Consider the following 21,716-nt stretch of genomic DNA (forward strand, 5'->3'; position numbering starts at 1 on the left):
AGTCTCACAAATATTGATGACAAAGGACTTGAATTTTGTTAATGTACAGTGTTTCTAAATTTGAGACAAAATATTTTAGGGCTAATAAGGGTTGGTGAAATTTAATTAAATTACAGTAGAATTGTTCTAAGATCAAGTAAAAACGTGGCGCCATCCTTCTTAGGAACGAAGAACTGGTTTATATGGTTCCATTACCTACACAGGAGGTGGCAGATGGAAAGAGGGAAAGATTGCTATGGTACAACACACACACCCCCATGGTCGCACACCAATGAAAATTCAGTAGTAAAATTTACCCGATAGTTAAATTTCATTTCCACACTAATAAAGTGGCAGTTTCTTTTCTGACGTAAGAGAATCGCTATCTTCCGTATGGTCTCAACCGCGAAGAAAGCATTTTTATGTAAAATACAAAAATGTAGGTATTATTTTACTGCTTCTTTTTATGGTGGTGTGATAACACTCTCTTTTCTCTCTCTGCGGACCCCCTGTACTGTCGGTAAGGAAACTCTGTCGGTACGAAGATTTTTTCCGCTATAATATTTTATGATATTTAAATGAGAGAAAGACTCTTACGCGAAAGAAATTTGTTGAAAATGTTTATTTTCGGTTGAAAAATTAGTATGAACGCAAACTTAAATGAATTTCAATCTCATATTTATTTGATATATATCTTCATATATTAATACATGTCATAATATAGTTATATGTATATATTAATCAAACATTAATTCTTGTCTAGTGAATAGTCTTTAAACTGACAAGAACATTAATATACGTAATATTTACAAAAGTACAAAAGCTTACAAAACATCGACTCTATACAGCAAACTTCTAATTTTTTTCTACGTCACCTACACATTGAAATCCAAGTGAATTTTATATTAAATTCAATATGTTTTAAGAACTCTAATAATTCTCCTATATTGTTTTCTCCATATTTGGTAAATAGAAAATCAGACTTGTCGTTTTATTGTTGCAGCTCGTGTCTGCTCTTGTAGGTCTTAATCTTATTTCTAAAAACAAACTTGAATGTCGATTGATTGTAAGAATTACTCACTTTTTGATTCAATAAATTCTACTTTATACCATTTTGATTCGTCACATTATCCATACAATTTTGTTTGAAATCGGTTTATTGGTCCAATCATTACTGAATTTCGTCAAAATTCAGACAGTATGACTAAACTTTCGTCGTTTTGTAATCGCCAGAGGTAATGTTAAAATATAAACGAGATACAAAAAATGACTATATATACAAAGTAAAGTCTATCACGTATACATGCCACTTGCTCGTCCCAAGCGTGCAGTCAATACTCAGCATTTACCAAACTTCTGATCCTGATCCCACGTTAATATCGCGGAAACTGATCTTGAACCTCATATAACAAATGCACAGGCGACTCATCAATAACACCTTTTCAATATCGAAGATCTTTGCATGCGCTTGATAAAAACCAGTTGCAATTTACAATTCCTTGGTACTTTCCCTCGTAAAACTAATCGAAGTTTAGACAAGTTATGTCGATGAAAACTTTAATGTAAAGTCTAATCGAAAATAAAATCCATTAATTGTAATACGCAGTCAGTGCTGTTTGATTAATCGAGATTCTGGCTCTTGGTTTGGTTTTTCTCTCTGTACCTTTTCGGTGTGCAAAGAAGGAAGACATAAATTAATCGCGATATGGATCGCTTATACAATATTATAGGCGCACCGAGTTTGATTTTAAAGAGAATTTGACAAAATTTGTCTGAAAATTAAAGCTTAATGCCGTTCTCTAGAATCTTCGCGGTGCGCACTGTGTCTGCGCGATTCTTGTCCACTTGGCGTCACTGGCCGTCGCTTGGACCTCTTAAATTTTGCAATATCCTCGCCAAAGACATCTCCGGTTCTAAGGGCAGATATCAGATCGTCGAATTCGCCCTTATTATCGCCCTGGCCATTGGAATTTGCCTCGTTCTTCTTGTTCAGCGAAATGCTGTTCAGTATACCCTCCCGAGAATTCTTCCTTTCCATTGTCCTCTTTCGTAACTGTAAATAAACAAATTATTTAATTTTGGATATATATGCGAGATCTTGGGGATTTTATCAAGCAAATCAATAAACCCTTACTTCTTGCTCCTGTTTGGCTCTGCGTTCATCCTCCTCTACCTTCTTCCTCATATTTTCAACATCTTGCCTGGCCTCCGCAAGGGCTTGCAGGAAATTTTCGAATATGCCAAAGAATTCGTCGGGCTGTACTCCAGCCGAATCCTCACCGAAAAGTCGAACTGCCCGATCGAACTGTAACAGTAATCCGTGTAATGGTTAAGAAGAACAAAACTTAATATTGTTCGGTCCTAACACTATACTCACCCTGGTTTTCATATCTTGGAAAAGGTCCTCAGCTTCGGCCAATCTACACGTTGCCTGAGCTTGAAAATCCCTCATAGCTGGTAAAAACATGTCTCCTTGCAGTACTTGGGCTTGCCCGCGATGGAATTCTAGAAAAAAAAAAACGTATGAAATATGGCAGACATAAAATAACGAATTGCAAATCTTCTCCGCGAGATGAGAAAATTTCCTACCGATTTCTCTCTGAACGTCTTGCAGTCCATTTTTAAGATTCGCGACTTCCTTTTGAAGATCGGCCATGCTGACCCTGGCAGCGGTTCTCACGTGAGGCATGTCCTCCTCGATATCGAGAACTTCCCTAAATCTGGACTCCAATACTTGTACGAGATAGTGTAGGAGAGTCGTGCCCTTTGAGCAAGAGGATTTCGTGTCGACTAGACGATTCAGCGAGGCCAAACGGAAACCGCAAGCGTTCCCTCGGGCATTTCCGCGATTCACGTAATTCCCTAAAGCAAGAACCAATTCCAGAAGCTTCCTGAGTCTGCGCGATCTCGCCACTTGGCGACTGGCCTCCAAAACGGCGCGCATTCTCGGGGTCAATTCTGCGATACTAGCCGCGAACTTCTTCTTATAATGCAGGGATCTCAGTCTCTGTTCATAATGAGGTACTCTGAAAAGCCAAAGCCAAGAAACTGTAATTATAAACATTTAAGAAGTCATTTGAAGAGAGGCGAATTTCACGTACTTGGAGATTTGATAGAGGAAACAGTCAGCTCTGCTCTGAAGATCCTTCTGATGCATGTCCAGGAGAGCAGCTTCCTCGGACGACGGAATGTATTTCAGCAACTGCTCCACCATGTCAATGTGCAAAATATTCTGTTGATCCATAGAGAGTATCGTCCTTGTAATCTCATTGTCGGACAGTTTTAATTTCGACAAGAGAATTGTGCAATTCTGGGCTCTTCTAGAATCTATCACTGACATGGTTTTCTTGTTTTTGCCCAGATTGCGAAGGTCCTCTATGGAACCTTCGGTGGAAACACCGTTTTTCTGATAGGCGCAAAAGATCTTATCTATCGATTCCAAATCCATCACATTGTAGAGCTTCGAATCGTCCAACTCTGACCAGATCGTTCCTTGCAATTTCTGTTCTGGAATTTTCGACCAGTTGAATGACTTGAGGGGATTGCTTGGCTGTGGCACGTTCTTAATTATTTCCACCTGTCGACCAAATTATTAATTAAAGATTTTTTTCTTCTCCCGCAGTTTCTAATTCGAAAAAACAAAAAAAAAGCACAGGTGGGAAATTTCGCATAGTATTTTATAGTCGTACCTTCATCGGTGGAGGAGCAACTGGCATGAGACAAGGTGGTGGTGGAGGTGCTAATGGAGGTGGTGGTGGGGGTGGCGGTGTTGGCTTAGCCTCTATTTTCTCTAGTACTTCGTCTTCAACAATCTTTATCGTCGCCTTTGCATCATCTGGCAAACTTCCGGAAGCTACCAGCTGCTCCAAACGCTTCCTTTCGGATTTTTCGTTGTTTACTTGACGAGATAACGCTTCCAGATTGTCTTGAAGTTCCGAAATTCGTTGTTTGGTCTCTATGTGCATCGAGGTTTCCTTTTCCAAACGTTCCTTGATTCTTGCTAAGCTGGCTTCCATGTCTTCCTACAAGATTAGCAATGGTATAAGTATACCCATCAGAGATTAAACGTCACTATATACAATGATAATAATCGGAGAGGAAACTAAAATACAATTCCGTACTTTTTCCTGAGTTCTCAGATCCAACTCTTGCTCTTTTTTCGTCAGTCTCGTAGACATGTCAGAATTTTCTCGCTCCAGTTCTTCGGCTTTTTTTCTAGCTGCAACCAATTCTTCTTCCTTCGCTAAAAGATGTACGATCTCTTTTACATTGATCTCAATAGGTGCTACATCTGGATTTCTCGTCGTTCCATTTTCGTTGCCCTCGGATTGCAGAACAATCTGCTGAACGATTCTATCGAAAAGCAGCCAATGCTGGGGATACGAGCCATAATCCACTGAAACGCAATAAACGTTCATTCAGAGTGGGAGCAAAAAATAATTGGAGGTGTATTTATTTCAAGTTTCACTTACGTGGCAGTAAAAGGCAATGTTCCAACAAACTGAGCAAATGAGGATAAGCCGCAGTGTGACTGAGTTTTCGCCTGAGTAAATCAAACATGGCTGTTGCGCTCTTGGTGTCCACGTGGTCCTTTTCGAATTTTCTAGCGAGCTCTTTCTCATCCTCGTTTCTGACCATCTCGAAAAAATCCAGATGCCTGTCCAACGTTTCATTTTCGTATTTCCTCAGCTTCTCGATGATCGGTTGAATTCCCAGCATGAGTAGCTCGTATCGGAGATGCAGCCTAAATTCCAGTGTGACCTGTCCCGGTCCATAATTGAGAACTGCGTTGATAAAGGACATTATCGCCGTTTTCAAGGACAGATTGTCTTTGTAGATTCCGAAATTTTTGTCAAGGTCGTTTATAATGCTTTGGAATCGAGCCCTCTCGGAATGATACTGCTGGAAGTGCAACATGGCCTCCAGGACTTTTCGGTGTCCTCCTGGAACCAAGCAAACCGCTCCGAGTATCTCCAGAACAGAAATTTTCGTCTTGATGTTTTCAGTCGCCAGCGACTGGGAAATTGTGTTGATCGCCGTTGGATGTGCCAATACGTGTGCTCGGCCATTCTGCAAATTACGTCCAGCGTGAAAAGAGGGAAAAATTCGAGTCACTGCGGGAAAATTTATATCTCGCTTCATTTACGAGCCTTTAAACTTACCGAGTTGTTCATTAAAGCTTTCAAACAGCCAATAACACTGGTATGGAGGTTGCTATTACCAGCACCAGCTTCCATGGTTCCCAAAACCTGAAGCAGCGCGTTCAAGCCATCGAGCTCTATAAACCTGAGAACAAAACTGTGGGGTTGGGTCCTCAGCGCTGTTTTCAGTGCCTCGGCTTGTCGCATGTGGCTCGAAACGTCCTCGCCTTCTTCCGAAAAGTTGCTCTGCGATAACGGGAAGAAAAAAAAGAAATAGTGACATTCTATTACACCGAAGAACGTTAGAGGAAAATTCCAACTTAGCGCCACGCGATCCGCGTAAAAATGAGGGATGTATTAATGGAGCCATATATTTGATCATTTATGATTATAGCATCGTAGTCGATTGAAAATTCTTCAGCAGAAATGTTAAGTTATAATTTTATTGAATTCCATGACGAAGCTGATTATTAATCATTGGTAATAATGGTTATTTTGCGTATAGAGAATGTTGCTTACGCTTGCGATAGTCTTGAGCCTATTGATGTAATCCTCAGGATCACCGCTGAGGTCGGTAGTCCTGAGGCCGCCATTGTCCAGAGTGTCGTTACCCTTTCTCGAGCAGTAAATCTGCCACTTTTTGTTCGCCGGAAGTGCCAGAACCGCCTGCCGATTGGCCTGGGTCAGGTCCAGCTCGTCGACAAGCTCGAGGAACATTTTGTTCAATTCCTCCTCGGCAGGCATTGGCAAAGTTGGTGTCATTGCTTGAAGCGTGAGTGTTCCCGTCTGCTCCACAACGCAATAAGTGATTTCCGGTGGCTCGTCATCCTGCAAAAACAAAACGGTCATATACTCTCTCGTCCCTTCCAATGCTTTCATTCTTCCTATAGATATACACACTGTAAGCATTAATCATTAGCACTATAATCGCGTGCGTAAATCAATTCTTCAAGAATATTAAGGAAAACTTGGTACCACAGCGAGTTTAACCCGAATATCTCCCAGTCATTAATAGAGACCCAGCTTTCCTGACAAACTATCGACTTTCAATCAAGGAGCGAGTTAAAAGTTCAACAATTTCAATAGCGATCGAACTTTTGAAATTCTTAAGCTGAATTTCTGATGAAGCTGAGCACCAAATTGCGCAACCTATAGGGAGAAAGGATGGATCCCCCGATCGATGATAATCAGTCGCTGTCAAAGGTCCTACCTCGAAGAATTCGCTTTCGAGTCATAAAAGCCCGAGCAGTCTTAACGATTCTACGCTCGTTTCTCGATTTGACCCTTCCGTGGATGTTTATCGGAAGTAACAACGACACTAGTAAGTGGCTGTCTTCCTTATTCGACACATCGTTCATATCGAAATCAGTGATCACCTTAATAATGAGCTATTTCTATGCTACACAACACCTAGTATTCGTTATACACTGCCAGTTCCCATGATTTATGTCTGACTTTCATTTCACGCGATAATTAAAATCTGTTAGCGCATCGTTTTTTTCCGGCCAACGCTTTTTCCGAGAAATAGGACTCGCGCGCTATTACGCTAATTCGTCGAGTGCTGTTTGCAAGTACATTTCAAAGGGATTGCGTTAGTTAAAAATGATGAAAAATGCGTCATAACACGGATAGTTCGGTCAAGTTTAGGAATGTTCGCAGAAATTTCCAAAACTTCAAAAGATTGGCATGATAAATTGAATTATGACTCCATATTTGGCCGCACATGCATAAACAGCATCGTTAGAAGACGTAAAGCCAATAGATTGTATCTGAAAGAAGCTGCATCAAGACTGTTATTAAAAGTTTCCTGGAAAATTAGCGGGTGAGGATCGATATAACTAGGTATCAATTGGAATAATATCGCCTTGGCTCGAGTTCGAGTCGTGCCTACCGAGCGAGGAGTCGACGATGAGGCAGAAGCGGCGGCAAAGGTCAGGGGACCGGCTTGGTCGCCGAGGATTCCTAAGATACTTTCACACGTGACTAGAAAATTACCTATTCACGTATAGCCGACCGTCGATTTATTCCTCGCAAACATCATCCTCCGCTATTGGGCCTCCTCCTGGGTCGAACATATACACATTGTAAGATTCTCGTACAAGCATCAGGAATGCCTCGCGAGTTCACCAACTTTTTCCTCTCCTTTTCCACGGACAGCTTTTACGACGTCTCTTTTGCCCGCGCATCCCCTAAAGCCAAGCGTGCGTACGCGCGCGCGCACCTCGCCATAATGTTTACACTACTCGCATGCAGTCGCAGAAACGCAGTAAAATGCGCGAATGCCGCCCGGCAACGCTCGATAATTCAACTGAAAGATACATTACATGAAAAATAAAAATGCTTCCCATTGCAGCTTTTTTACACTTTGCGGAAATGCGTTCCAGGATGAATCGTCTACAAGAGGAAATCCGGGAAAACGCGCATGCAAGTTTTTAGCGCGTCATTACACCTGCGAGAATATACTACTATATTGATATATATATATATATATAAATATATGTATTCCATTATTTATACACACACGAGCACGCGTGGAAAACGCAGGACACGACCAAGGACAATCGGAAGTTGATCGGTGAGACAGCTGCTATTGAAAAGGCATCGAGCCATCGCGAAAATTCCGAAGCGACCGAGCGTGAAACTTACGAAACCTGAAAGAAACGCCTTTATAAATAAATATGAGGGGAGTGACATCCGGTGCAAATTCAGACTGGCCTACGCGCTAATTGAAAAGATAGCAAAGCACGACCTGAACATAAATAACAGATAAGCATAACAAACATTGATTTATTTCCTCGACTACGTCTATGAGATTACGCCGCTGGGAAACGAAAAGATTGAGCACTCTTATAATTCCTTCTGTTTCATCCCCACTCCGTTTATCTCCTTCTCTCTATAGGTATTTGTAACATTAAATTTATGTAATAAATAACACGATATACTAGGTTGAGTAATTTATTATAAAAAATACAGGTGAGAATGTAAAATGTTTAAAATTTAACGCTCGACTGAATAATCGTTAATATTCAAATATGAAGTACATTGTTCGGATGGAATGTGTCTCCCCCCTCCAATTGTACTATAATGTTTCAATCTAGCATGCACCTATACTCTTAAAAAACCCTCCGAATAGTCCCTATATTATACACGAAAGTAAGCTTAAATTTTATTTCTTCATACCAGATTCTCTTCTCAGGTTCATAAAAAAATAAAAAAGACATAAACTGGCGTTATTCCGAATACACGCGCAAACAACAAAGAAGCTATAGCTACTTTTCTCTCATGGATGATAGCATATAGCTGTTGAAAAGTTGGACGGTTGATCGGTATCGCGTAACTCGCGTAAATGGGAAATGATTCGTCGTAAAGATTGGTTTCCAGTCGGAGAGAGGAAACAAAACCGCGGCGAGGTGTAAACAGTGGTTTGGCTACTCGAACGAACGGAGAAGAAAGGTGATGATATCTGCGCCGTGGAAGAAGGTAAATAAGCGTTTCCTAAAGAATTCCAAGTGACTCCTCGGGATTGATAGGATCTCTCCATTAAACGGCAATGAGACGAGGAAAGGTCGTACGTTGTAAAGTCGGCCAACTTACAAGTGCCGAGTTTTTATAGCGCCGGTTACGAGTCAGCTTTAATTTACGATTATCAAGCGATCGATGTCACGATTGGTGGTTGCGGCCACTCGTAAAACTCGATGATAAACACGCGACATTTTTCCATGTTTTTCGGCACTTTCCATGCGTGCTTCTCTCCTCGGTCTTCTCGGTCCTCCGGGGTTTCGAGAACGTCCTCGACGGTTTCGCTGTAGGAATGCGATACCACTTTATTATAATAATCTCTCGAGTGCTCTTAAACTGGGACGATGCACTCGATGCACCGCGCATACTACTGCTAAAATGAGCTTTGGCTGCTCAATGTCGGAGTAATTGCGCGTAATTGTACGGCGTTTCGCTGTTTTCCATCTGCCGTTTGCCGACAGCTCGGCGGATCTTTATTGTAACGCTCGCGCTCTGGGAAAATCACTTTGGTCCGGCAGCTGTGCGATAGACGAGAGGAAAATAACGACGAGTTGCGGTGATCTGTCCGAGGAAGCCGCAACGCGTGCCGCAATATATAAATCAACTGGAAACCGTGTAGCGGAGGCTGTGGGGCTCTCTCTCTCTCTCTCTCTCTCTCGTTTTACGTCACGGAGGAGAGCTATGCAGACCTTACCGTAATCGAGGAACTCTACATATCGCGCGTTATTGCCCCCGCCTCTTATATATTAGCATAAATTTCTACCGATCCTCTTCTCCTATCAACGCCTTTCGCACAAGCTCCCATTAGCCATACGCCGTAAATATAGATAACCACATTGGAAAATTTAATTACGAATATATATAAATATATACATCTCTATATATACGCAAAATCATTGGGATGGTTATTCTACCTTGATTTCTAGCCGCAAAAATCTGTGTCGTATCGAGAGAAAAAATTGTGAGTTTATATACGATTCATATATATAATTCTCATTGGATATTATTTCTCGTTCGATACTCTCGATGCATCATTGAATAGTCGTTTATTTTGCCGCCAAGTTCGTGCGCGAAATGCTCGGAGGATTTGGCGCGAGAGTCGAATGTTTAATTTGGGGGCTTTTCAATCGCAGAGAGGCGTCGCATTTATTTATCGCTCGAGGAAGATAAACTGGACGTAGCTGGGCCATAGCAGGTGTATTGTTGCACTTGAAAAGCTTGACACGGTCGAGCTAGCGTTGTGCGATCGTTATATACGCATATACCTACTTATATATGCTATATAGCTGAAGCTATAGTGGTTGGCGCGAGGCCTGACGTCATCGGCGCTCAATCGTGACTAGCGCGTGCCACGAAGCTTCGTGTGAAATCGTGAAAGGCCGTGTCGCGCGAATGATCGATCGGGTTTCCGTGTTCTCTTATCCATCTCCATCTTCGTTTCGTATTCGAGCGTCAAAAACTTCACATTTCCCCTTTTCTCCTCTGTATAGATCGAGTATCCCACACACACACATATATTTATACACGGCACCTGCTCGTTATCGCGACCTCCGGCGATGATCTCGACTGCCAGCCCCAACGCGGATGACCTCCACAGATAAGAGAAGAAATGCTCTTACACAGAATCAGTTTACTCCATTCTACGATTTTAGATTCGAATAAGAAGAAGAAAGAGCATCGGTTTATCGCCGTGGTGCACACACGCGCGCGCGCTACGGTCGAACAATGGGCTACAGACGCGAAACAGAAATAGGTTTCGAGGGGAGATAATAATTGTTTCATCTTCTGAACGCTTGATTGACTTTCTCGGGTAAATATACTACGTGCCACGTAAGATTGAGTGATACGGTAATAGTGCGCTTGAACGCGCCGGCAATCGATCTTGCAAAATTTACTTTCTAGCTTCCCGAGCTGGAGCATCCAATATCGGAAATCAGCACTGTTCTTCTCCATTTTTCTCTGCCGATTCGCTCGATGACCGACATTCCTCGGCTTATGATTCTATATTTGCAATCATTACTCCAATCATATCGAAGAAGAAGAGGAGCATTGCTCCACATAGCTGAAGAAAACAAGTAATCCCGTAATGGGAAAATATTTTCTCGGTCGTTAGAAAAGTCATTAATCGGAATAATAGACGGAGCAAAGTCTAAGTGAATGTAAATCAGACTCGAGCATAAATTGTGAATCTTATCGATGATGGAGAGATATCTGGTGATAAACGCGAATGCCTGAAATCTGTCGTGTACCAGGACAGATAAGAGACACGCTTTTGTTACCGGCAAATATTATTAATGTGTCAAAACGATTAACGTACGACCTTAACTTACGAAGTTGTGGACTATGTGGATGACGTTGTCCTGTACGTACGAGGACATTCCTACAAAGATTTTTGCAATTTATATGGATTTTTTTTTATTGTATACAATACCTCGACGCATATATGTGCAACATAATAATTTAGCGCATCGTCATTCTAGCAGAGAATGCGTGCGTGTTATACGATCCCTTCGTCTTCGTGCAACTCTATCTTTTCAGATTCCCTCGAGTGTAAAATGCGTGTCGTATCAGATGCGATTATATCTCGCTAAACTGTTTCGACGTTTTCTCTGCTCTCTTACGTAATGCTAAAATTCCAAGAATGATTTTCCTCGTAGGGCGAACGAAGAGCCCGAGGGACGAAACGCTTCGCGTATAATTCCGACTCCGAGCACAAATACGAGTTTTTCCTCGAGCTTGCGCTTGGTTAAAATTGAATTTTAATATTTACCTGAAGGCAGCCGCAAAAAGACTTCTTCACTCGGGATGGCATGGTCTGACAGCGACCCACGAACTCCTTTAGGGGCTGCGGGCTCTTCACGGGACAGCTTGGTATCCTCTGCAACAAAAAACAACATGAGAAATAAATTTTTGCCTTATTACATATACCACAGATGCATGTCGAGAGAGGAGAAGGGTCATCCCGTTGGTTGGCCATTCTCTGTGGTGAGCTTTTGCTGCCACGCACTCGTGACGTCACTGTGCAGGAAGCACATGAAAGATAACGGGGACCATGAATGATTGTGAACTTGGACCGAACAATACCGACGGCGAATAAAAACGATTTGAATAAACCGTTCCTCACGAGGATATACGTTATCAAGAAGTTAAGAGCAAGTTTATATAAAAGTTGCGCAATTTCTCGAGAGGGGAGAGGAAGAGGAGCGATTTTTTCAAGTAGCCGTATCTACAAACTTCACTTTTACTCGCCAATGTTGCAACAATAACCGCCTACCTTGTCAACCGGTATCATTAACAAGTGCAGCGGTGCGTTTCGACGGTTCTACTCGTTCCCTTCCGAGTGTTTTGCGTCATAATCGGAGAAAATGCAGGCCCAAGAGGAAAATGAAGCGATGTGATGAATGATAAGTCTGAAAAGAGGGAGAAGGATAGAAGAAATCCTCGAGCGATGGATAACTTTGCGAGAGAGAGAGAGAGAGAGAGAGAGAGAGCAGGTACGAGGTAGTATTTTGGTAAAAATTGGTGGGAATTTGAAAGTGATTGGTCTTTATCGTGGCCGAACGAGTTACCTACGTAGGAAAACCAGGTTGATTTATCGGTACCGTGAGAGGAAGAGGAGGAAGCGGCGGCCTGCTCCCGAATATCGTTATCGTCCTTGTTGGCCATGTGGCTTTTTTGTGGCACGAGCCGGTCGGAACAGGAGCCTCGGGCGTTCGCGATCGGATGGCGATCGTTACCGTTACGATTTATGATCTACGAGTGGCCCAGCTTGGTTTCACTTTTGCACGAGCGAGCGTCAGGTGACACGCGCGTCTCTCGGCAGCCGAAGGTGACGACTCACGAGCGCCTGCTCCTCGCTTTACCACTTTCCGGGCCACGGCCGCCAGTATATTCTCCTCTCCTCGGCCTCCTTATCACGCTTCACGAACCTCTTATCGCGAAAACTGCCACCAATTCATTCAACCGAGCCACTGACGTACCTCCGATGGATTCCGAATCAGCTGATCCATCCCAGAAACCTCCGGCAAACCCGGAAGAATCCTCGAGCATCCTATCTCCCGCCTTTTTTCTCCAAAACTCGTCGCTCCTCTCTGCATTCTCCTTCCGACACGACAAAATCCCACAAATTGTCACCGATCGCATCTCCTGGCTATATTTGAATGTAGGTTGAACGTGACGAGTGACACGCCAAGCTTCGAGTGTCGCTCGTTAAACGCTAACGTATGATTTGCGCGTAAAGTATCACGGTGAATGGTACGACCAGAGAGAGAGAGAGAGAGGGGAGGAATTTGGTAATGGAAAAGTTTCTTGACGTAATTAAACTTTGTTCTCCGCTGAAACGAAATACTGGCCAATCCGTTACCAGTCACATTCTACAGCTTATCAAACGTGTCGTGGCTAGGCATAATAAAACATCAGTGGAGAGTATTGTCGAAAGTGGCAGATTCTTCAAAATCGAGGACACAGCGCCAACGTCAGAGGAAATATATATATGTATATATATATATATATATATATCGAATAGCGAGATCGAGGGTTAGTTGGATGAATACAGAATCGAGTTGGGTGTGTCGAAGAATCGTCGTTTGCAATGAGGGATCGATTTGGAATTTTCTTCCATGACTTTGGACGAAGAATCGCCCAAGTTGCATGGTTGCAGCAGCCTCCAACGCGTTCCTTCCTTGGCGTTTGCAGGACACCACACGGCGTGGTTTTTTCTTTCTTTTCCTTAACAGCATCGGAACCGCATCGCCCGCGGCTGATTGTAGGCTTCCGCGCGAGCCGTTATAATGCGGAGACTCGTGTAACGAGAATTTTCAAGGCGCGCTTCCCACAGACACAGAGTCCTATCGGCTATCTGGACGTTTCTCGCCCACCGAATTAATTGTCGTCGTCGCACGATTTCCCAACGTTGCCCCGGCTACTTCTCAAACTCGAACGGAATAAATTAACCGAGATAATTCGGGATCGAGTCAGTTTACTTTGGAGCTTAGACCGATGCGAACAGTTGAATCAACACGAGCCATACACCAGCTAACCTTTGACGCGCCAAGGATGAGCTGATTATTATTTCCTCGTATCCATACCCAACTTCTACTCCTCTCCGGGTATCCCAAAGAATATTTACGACCGCTGCTCGTAAACATCAGCCTCCAATCGCGACTCCATCCTCGCCTGCGCACCACCGAATTACTTTCTCGGAAAGACACATTTTGCAGGCTGCTCCGTATACGAACTCGCGGCTCCCTTCAGCTCGATCGAGACTCGCCAGATTCGTAACCCCATTCTTGAAAATCAACCAAAATTTCCCTTCAACCTGCTACCGCGATAAATTTTATGAGTCAACCGTAAGAAATTCCTTTTTATCTTTCTTTCAACGGTTTTCTCCAACTTCAGGTCCAAAGATACAAGTCTATCGATTAGATTAATTAGGAGCTTAAGATTTATCTATGGCAGACGCGTGTAATTATAGAGCCGAGCAATTAAGAGTCGCGTTATCGGAAGAAAATCGTCAAATCGATCGTTATTGGTTCTCCTCTCTTATCGAATTATAATATCGGATGGCTCAGCCATCAGGTACGGATATTGGCATAAAGTTTCGTCGATATTACTGCAGTATCATAACGGTGGATTAATCCTACTAAGAAAACTCCAAGAGTGTATAATTATGGCGTAAGATCGATGGCCTCAGTACGGTGTGATTAATTTTAGAAAGGTGCATATTTATCGATTTAAGAAAAATAGTGTCACGTTAGTGGGACAATTTTTACGGCGCTAATGTGATATAGCTGCGACAAAGAAATTGCTGGAAAGTCGAGGGAAATAAAGGGGGCTGAAACAAGTGTAAGAAGGGGTAAAGGGGGGAAGGGGTGGGATGGGAAGCGTAAAGATACGCGTATAAAGTAGATCGAGGAGCATAAAGTTTTATGATCGGTTAATAAACCAAGTTGCAGCGTGGAAAGGTAGGTGCGCGGGACTCTCGGCCAAATTAATTTCTTACTCGAGAATTTCATGCAATTTCACGCACCAAGCTGCTGCGGCAAGTTCGAACGAGAGAGGTCTCGATGAAGTGGTCTTCGATGTAAGCGTAATTTCTCCGCTAAGATAGATCGCATCGCCGATAAACACTTGGGCAGTTAGGAACTTTGAAAGTATCTCTTGCTCTCTTCGAGCTCGCATAGAGAAACACATGCACGCATATACAGGCATGCATATATATATATATACAGCCGAGATACAAGCTATCCGCCGGAATACGTGTGTAGGAGGATCGTTCGTACCTCGGGGCACAGGTGAACTTTCGATAAACCTGCAACCTTCCACCATACGAAAATTCATTCCAGCCGCGCGAGACGCGAGAAAAAAATGAACTTCAACCGTGCCTTATTACTCGACGTGGAAGTTGCATCGAGCTGGCGATAATTTTCAAGCCGCTAGGAACATAATTACAGCGATAATCCGCTGACGAGTTAATTACCGAGCAGCTTGAGCAAACGGTAGTCTCGTATAGTATACTACACCAGTAATTAGCGTCGACCGATTACGATGATTATGAAGCGCGCATCCTCGCTCGTTCGACTTTTCAGCGAATCTCGGGCAAGAGGGGTCAAGCTCGTAAATTTCAGACGAAACGCGAACGATTGTCGGGAGACACTATATATATATATATATATATATACGAATGTGGGACCGATCGATCCAAAACTGATGGCATTCGATCAGCAAGAAACGGCACGGCGGACCTTTTCAAGAAGCGATTTCGCTTTGCCAAAGGAGAACGGGCCTTTTCATCCGATAATTGCATTAGCGAGCTCGCAAACGTTTACCGTGAAGGAGAATCCTGACTTGATAATATTACCCCCACGCCAACTCTATCCTATTTATTCCCAAGTTTCACCCATTTTATTCCTAAGCCAGAAAATTAATCGTCGAGACCCTCATTGTTCCAGCGTTGGGAGGTTGCAATTCCCAGCAAAAATATATAGATATATAGTTCATTCTACCGATCGATCGTCGCTAACTTGTGCAATCGCAAATGTCAGCCTGTCCCACGTGATTTGTCAATTGGATCGTACATCAAAAGAGAATGCAGTTAATTGCCCGTGTCGACTATCGATAAGCAGGGCGTGTTCCTCTCTCGCATTTTTTTCTCATTATAATCGATCGATTCGCTACTTCTTTTCTTTCCAATCATTTAAATTATACCGGATTTTGCATAAAGGTCGTTTTAGCCCGAACCACAAGAAACACGAGTTCTCTCGTATTCTTCTTAATTAATTTTACAACGATCCTTCGAGACGAACGGGTGAAAAATTACGAGGATCGCTTGGAATAATTATTGAGTCGTGGTATTACCGATAATATCGGGAATTTCATCGCGACACCCGTTTTCTGTTACGACATCGGCCTTTCTTGTCTGGGATCGAGAAGATCAAGAGGATCATCGTGCTCGAGTAGCTACCCGAGTACCTTACATCCACTTTACACGCAACCACTATAGCTTTTCAATATAGTTTTCCGAGAGTTACTTATAAACATCTTCGCGCTTGATATTCATCGAACAGGCGAATAATTTGCGAAGACGAAGGACTTTTTTCAGCTTCGTTCCTTTTATAGACCGTTTGATTCCTACGATGAAATTTTCTCCATAGATTTTTTTAGAAAATATTCTTTTGGCTTAGAAATATTTCAGTCTTACGATCACTGCGTCTCTTCATTCATGACATCGGATATAAACTTTGCTACGGTATAATAATTGTGGAAATGGAAACGCTTCGCTAATTCGGCAAGGCTTTCGAGCGTGACGCCGACGTTGGTTCGCAATCGGCTACTTAATTCGGCGCTTCCACTTTTTCTCTTTTTCTTTAGCTTCGTTCGCAGAAATCGCAGCGCCGACATTTATATCCGATCAGCAATGGCTACAGTATAAATAAGACTCGGATTCCATAAATGCATCGCATAGTTGGAGATTTCTCGGTTCATAAAGCTATTAACGCGCGAATGTTGCAAATTTGCTAGCGTCAACGCGACAAGAAAGGTCGCCGATCGAGAGAAATCATGTGTATCGATGTAGGAAACTCTTCTTACTTTCGAAGAGGCTGGATGAATTTTCATCGACCCTAATCGTCAAGAGTGGATATACATGCAGGAATGCGTTTGTGTGTGGTACCTTCCAGAGCCCCTCCCCCTTTTCTCTCGTCCTCTCGCGGTTTTATTCGTGATGGCTGGGACAACTTTTTAAAGCCTTTTAAGATTTTAAATATAGCTCGTTGTATCGTGGTAAGATCGGAGCGCCCGAGGGTAGAGGAGAAAATATACACTCCTCACAGCTCGAATTCTGTTACCACTTGTGGCAGCGGCTAAAGGATATAGCCCCGAAAAGAAAAGATGACAGCTTTTAAATAGAATCGAGACATTGCATGCCACTTGCTACGAATTTTTACAGCAACCCTTCAACCAGTGTGATATATGTATATTGCTTCCTCCAAATCGTATTTCACGCATCCTATAGGCATTCGCGCTCTTAAAATATACTCTGTAGCCAGGATATAATACAAGTATATTGTCACGTGCGTGCATCTCGTGTCTCAAAGCGAAAGTCGACGAATGAAATTTGATTGCAGTTTGCCGCAGGAGAATGAAATAAAAGTTTCTTCTAGAAGTTGCTCGGAGATCGTGTTCTATATATCGCATATCCAATTGTCGAGGAAGAGAGGTGGGGCGGAGGGGGAGGACGAGGAGGCAAACGCGAAAGGCACGCAACATCGATCAGCCTGCTGGTTGGAATCGATAAGAGAAGGGCGCCCGAAAAGAGTTTCACTCCTCGAATATCTTCGGTGAGAGTGCTTGTATGGAAGAGAGGAAGAAAAAAAATTCAAACACCCATACGACCCGATAATTCAGCAATTTTTCATCCTCCATTGTTATACGTTCGTTTCACCGCGCTGGATTATGTGTGTCGCAGAGTAGGAGAAAAAAAATGCTACCGCAAGGGCAGAGCTCACACGTCGTTTCAAGCATATTCCAAGAATTCGGCTTTAATTGCGAAGAATCTTTGCTTCGCGCATACTTAATATGGGGAAAAACTTAATGTCAGAGAGATTTTTCGCTCGACACCTCATTTTTTATTCGCTTGCTTTAAATTGGCTGATGCAAATCAATATTTTATTATTATTGATCTAAAATATTTATTTATTCCTTCAAGAAACTCTTCTTTAAATTAACCAAATTGCAACAATCAAAAAGGACCATTTAAATAATTATCAGAAATATTTCCCTCGCTGTACGAAATATTTTAAACAATTTTTCATCGTTCGTTGTTATACATTCCTTTATCGTCTTGGATTATGTCTGCCGCAATGTAGCCAAGAAAAAACGGTACCTACTGCAAGAGCAGAGATGCGCGTCGTTTGAAGCATATTCGAATTATCTTGCTATATACCTATACTCGCGAAGAATATTTCGCTTCTAGCTTGCAATAAATACGTGGAGGAACTCTTGGTGCGAGATTTTCACTAGACAGCTTAACGACTCGATAATTCAGCAATTTTTCATCGTCCATTGTTACACACTCGTTTCACTGTGCTAGATTATTCGAACACAGTATAGGAGAAAAATAGGTACTATAGCAGGGCAAAGATGCGCGTCTTTTGAAATATATTCAAAGTGTCTGGCAAATTTGCGAAGATCCATTTACCTCTTGCGCAATAGATATGCTGAAAAATGCCACGTGAGATTCTCACTAGACACACGATGCGTATTAGCATATCCCTGAGCAGCGTGCCAAGTCGTTACACTTCGCACAGCTAATTCAGTTTCGAACAACGAACCTTTTTTTTACGTAATTCGCTAATTAAGACAGCAGCGTGCGAAGAGGAATTTTTTCCAGACCCAAGACTGGCGTGATTGATGCTTAAAAATTGGTACAAGTCCGAAGACCTGACCAACCGTGTGAAAACGATATAGGGTATAAGGATTTCCCAGTGCGGAAAGGGCGAAAAAACTAAATGCACGAGCGAATTTTACGCCACGAGGAGACATCTGCTCGATTCGAACGAAGGAAAACGTAATTTCCAGAAGCTTCTTAAATATCGCAGATCTTGACGAGATATCATCTTTTATGGTCGACCGAGAAATGGAAGGAAAAAGAGCGAAGCTGGTAAACCAGTTTACGTTACGTCAATGTTGCCACTGTGATTCTCAATGTTTTCGCTATAGCCTACAAATATATACTGAAAATCAATAAGATCGTGAGAAACGCCGATGGTAAATGAAAAAAAAAAATCTATCTCCATCCATATATAACATTGTCTATAGGCTTATGCGTTCAAGAATTCTTCGGTGAAATTAGTTGAAAGTTGCAAGTGCGGAACTTCCCAATTAATTAAGCTGCATAAAGCAAGGTTTTAACGATTTCTGATGAATTATCTGGTAGTTTTTCGGTAGGGAAAAAAGGGGCGCGTGATCGAAGGTAGATAATGTGCATAATAACGGCGGCACGTGCTTGGGGATTATTGTTCACACACGACTGGTCAATAATTGCACAATGAGATTTGTTTTATAGGAGAGCACGATTAGCGACGGGACAGCGGAGCTGCTTATTAAACGAGTTAACGAGTCACTCATAATGTACACGATATAGAATTCGAGGTGGTTGGCATTACCAGATTTAGCTTTCCCATTTTCTCCAGTACGGTGTCCATCCTGATTTTTCACTAGGATCTCTCGCAAACGACGTTTTTGTAGATGGAAATCCTTTCTGTCACAAAAGCCTGAACTGCACGTCGCCTTTTAAACGGCACAACACTCGAGGACAGTTGTCAATATTTAAGAAGAACCAGCGCAAAATTACATCATAATCAAGCAAATCTTCTTTCCCTTCCCAATCGATCGACGAACTTTTCGGATCACCAAGTTCAGGTAATCCTCGTGGAATAAAATTGTCCATTCAATTATACTGCTCGTATATATAATTGACAATTTGCACTATGTTCAAGCTTGGATTATTCTCCGTTTGTTCGCAATGTCATTCGCGATGAGAGAAGCACTGATTTTTTGTTGGTCACGCGTTATTTTCCTCTAGAAGAATCCGAAGCGACGGGGTCGACATAGCTTTAATTAGAGAGGATTGCGATGAATTTGAAAATGAGATCTCGGCTTCATATCGTGGCGGGCTTCTCGAAGGAGCGAGAGGATCGCGCGAGCGGAACCTCCTTGCTCGCGATAGTAAGCTCAACTGCCAGGTGAAAACACAACACCTCTCAACCTGCACAGGTGCACACAGGGGTCTCCCGGCTGGCCCGTGGAAAGAAGGGGGGCCTACTTGGACTCGCGCGCGAGCGCCAGTCGAGTCGAGGGTCTCCGATACTCGCCTCATCATGCTCTGACCAACCAGACAAGAGTTCAGAATAGCGCACAAATTAATAATTGATACCTTCAACGTAGAATCGCAACGACGAAATATTTTCTGTTCCACAACAATTTATTCATGACCATCTCGCTTCCTCGACAAAATAATTTTCTAAAAATATCATTATCAACGTGTATCGTGTCAAAACTACCGAAAATATCCTCTGAAATAATTACTTCGTTATCGTTTGATCAATTATAAATGATGAGTTGAAATAACATGTAAATTAATCATTAAAAGCTCGAATGCAAAGAAAAAACGAAGATTTATTTGTGTAACATGTTATTCTTTTCGCTCTCGATTATTCGAAAATAATTCTAGATTATTGCACAAATTTATTACCAACACGCAATGCAGTAAAATAAATATAGAGCTAGATTTACTCAGACTGAATCATTGAAGATACGCAAAATAAAATGGAGTAGGGGTAATGTAAAATGAGGAAGAATGAAAAGTTACTTGAAACTTAATTCGCAAAACAAGATTCTATATAGGATTGAATATAATAGCTCGAGGACAGGAGATGAAGGTGCGCAAGCTTTGTATTACAAACTGATATACGATCTTTGAAAATGTAAATAGATGCTCGTGCTTCGATAAAGATGGGAGAGTGTCCGTTTGGGAGGAGGCGATAAAATAATTTACGAGATCGCGAAAGCGACGGAGAAATGATTTTTGCTATGCGGCAGGGCGTAGCTCGTGAATCACCCAGTGTGGAAGATGGGACTGTGGTGTGGTGCCTGCCTTCGGTCCGAGAAACTCGTAAAGCGTTCGGTGAAGTTGGAGAAGCACAATTTGGGAATGGAAGGGAGGGTAAGGGATTGAGGGCAAGAGCTGGACGATGCTCGATCTTTCGATGGAAAATTTCGGCCGAGTGTTCTCGTCCTCTCGGTCCTCAGAAACTATAATAATCAATAATAAATATTGCGCCTCCATAATTTCAGTTTACATTGTAGATTAACGAGACATAAACACACTAAACTTTCTCGCGTTATGGTTGCCCGCATCGTGCTACTGCTGATATAATTACTAATAAACAAACAAAACCCTGGTATAGCAAATAATCTCAAAGTACACGAACAAACGGATTATCTTGCGCGTGCTATTCACTAAAACTAAAAATTAATTAATAAGAAACATTTTTCTTCAGCGTTATTTCAGTTGGCATTGATACATAAAGATCATACTTCCTCGTAACGTAGTATTGCTCGTCGCTATAGCGACGCAACTAGTATCTATATGTATATAGATATACGTCATGAAAACAGTCTTCAAAGCACAGATAAGAGTAGAAGAAAATAAGAAAGAGAGAGGGGCTGTCTTTCGCGCATATTTCGTGGAAATTTGGATACATAAAACGCGTAAGTATATGCATGCGAGCAATCTTGGAAAGAACTTGTGTATTATGAAAATTATGCTCTCGGAGGTTGTATTATACGAGAGGGGGCTGCCACTATAGTGGTAATGTGGTCGACGCGTCGATCTACGCGTTTCGTTCGTGCGAGGTTCGCGCGTGCCAATAAGGAAAAAAATCTAACGACGAGTGTCGAACAAATTTCTGGTTCGAAGAATGCGAAATGTGCGGAATAGGAGGGAGGGGACGGCTAATCGTAGCGAACGAGGGATCGTCGTTGTTTACGTCGCGTCGGGGACTCGGGGCCCGGGGC

General features: G+C 42.4%; 1 protein-coding gene across 10 annotated transcripts in view; it reads right to left on the reverse strand.

The window, feature by feature from the left end:
* Window positions 1–202: 202 nt before the first annotated feature.
* Window positions 203–21,716, reverse strand: part of DAAM (disheveled-associated activator of morphogenesis-like protein) — a 40,302-nt gene continuing 18,788 nt past the window's right edge. For 4 of the 10 annotated variants that reach the window (XM_066746709.1, XM_066746711.1, XM_066746710.1 and 1 more), the window contains exons 2-12: window positions 11,410–11,517; window positions 5,640–5,948; window positions 5,142–5,366; window positions 4,452–5,049; window positions 4,101–4,375; window positions 3,669–4,001; window positions 3,081–3,556; window positions 2,569–3,005; window positions 2,357–2,484; window positions 2,114–2,284; window positions 205–2,032 (exon numbers count right to left, since the gene is read on the reverse strand). In XM_066746709.1, coding sequence (XP_066602806.1) covers window positions 1,766–2,032; window positions 2,114–2,284; window positions 2,357–2,484; window positions 2,569–3,005; window positions 3,081–3,556; window positions 3,669–4,001; window positions 4,101–4,375; window positions 4,452–5,049; window positions 5,142–5,366; window positions 5,640–5,948; window positions 11,410–11,451 — 3,261 coding nt within the window. In that variant the 5' untranslated portion in view covers window positions 11,452–11,517 and the 3' untranslated portion in view covers window positions 205–1,765. Of the gene's footprint in view, window positions 2,033–2,113; window positions 2,285–2,356; window positions 2,485–2,568; window positions 3,006–3,080; window positions 3,557–3,668; window positions 4,002–4,100; window positions 4,376–4,451; window positions 5,050–5,141; window positions 5,367–5,639; window positions 5,949–8,714; window positions 8,983–11,409; window positions 11,518–12,212; window positions 12,508–12,619; window positions 12,678–19,303; window positions 19,857–21,716 lie in introns of those variants that run through there. The other 6 variants (XM_066746705.1, XM_066746708.1, XM_066746704.1 and 3 more) reach the window with 5 other exon arrangements.

The sequence above is a fragment of the Prorops nasuta genome, unplaced genomic scaffold, assembly GCF_024137725.1.
Source record: "Prorops nasuta isolate Cenicafe-Biocafe unplaced genomic scaffold, Cenicafe_Pnas_1.2 PNAS00003, whole genome shotgun sequence".
Classification (NCBI taxonomy): Eukaryota; Metazoa; Arthropoda; class Insecta; order Hymenoptera; family Bethylidae; genus Prorops; species Prorops nasuta.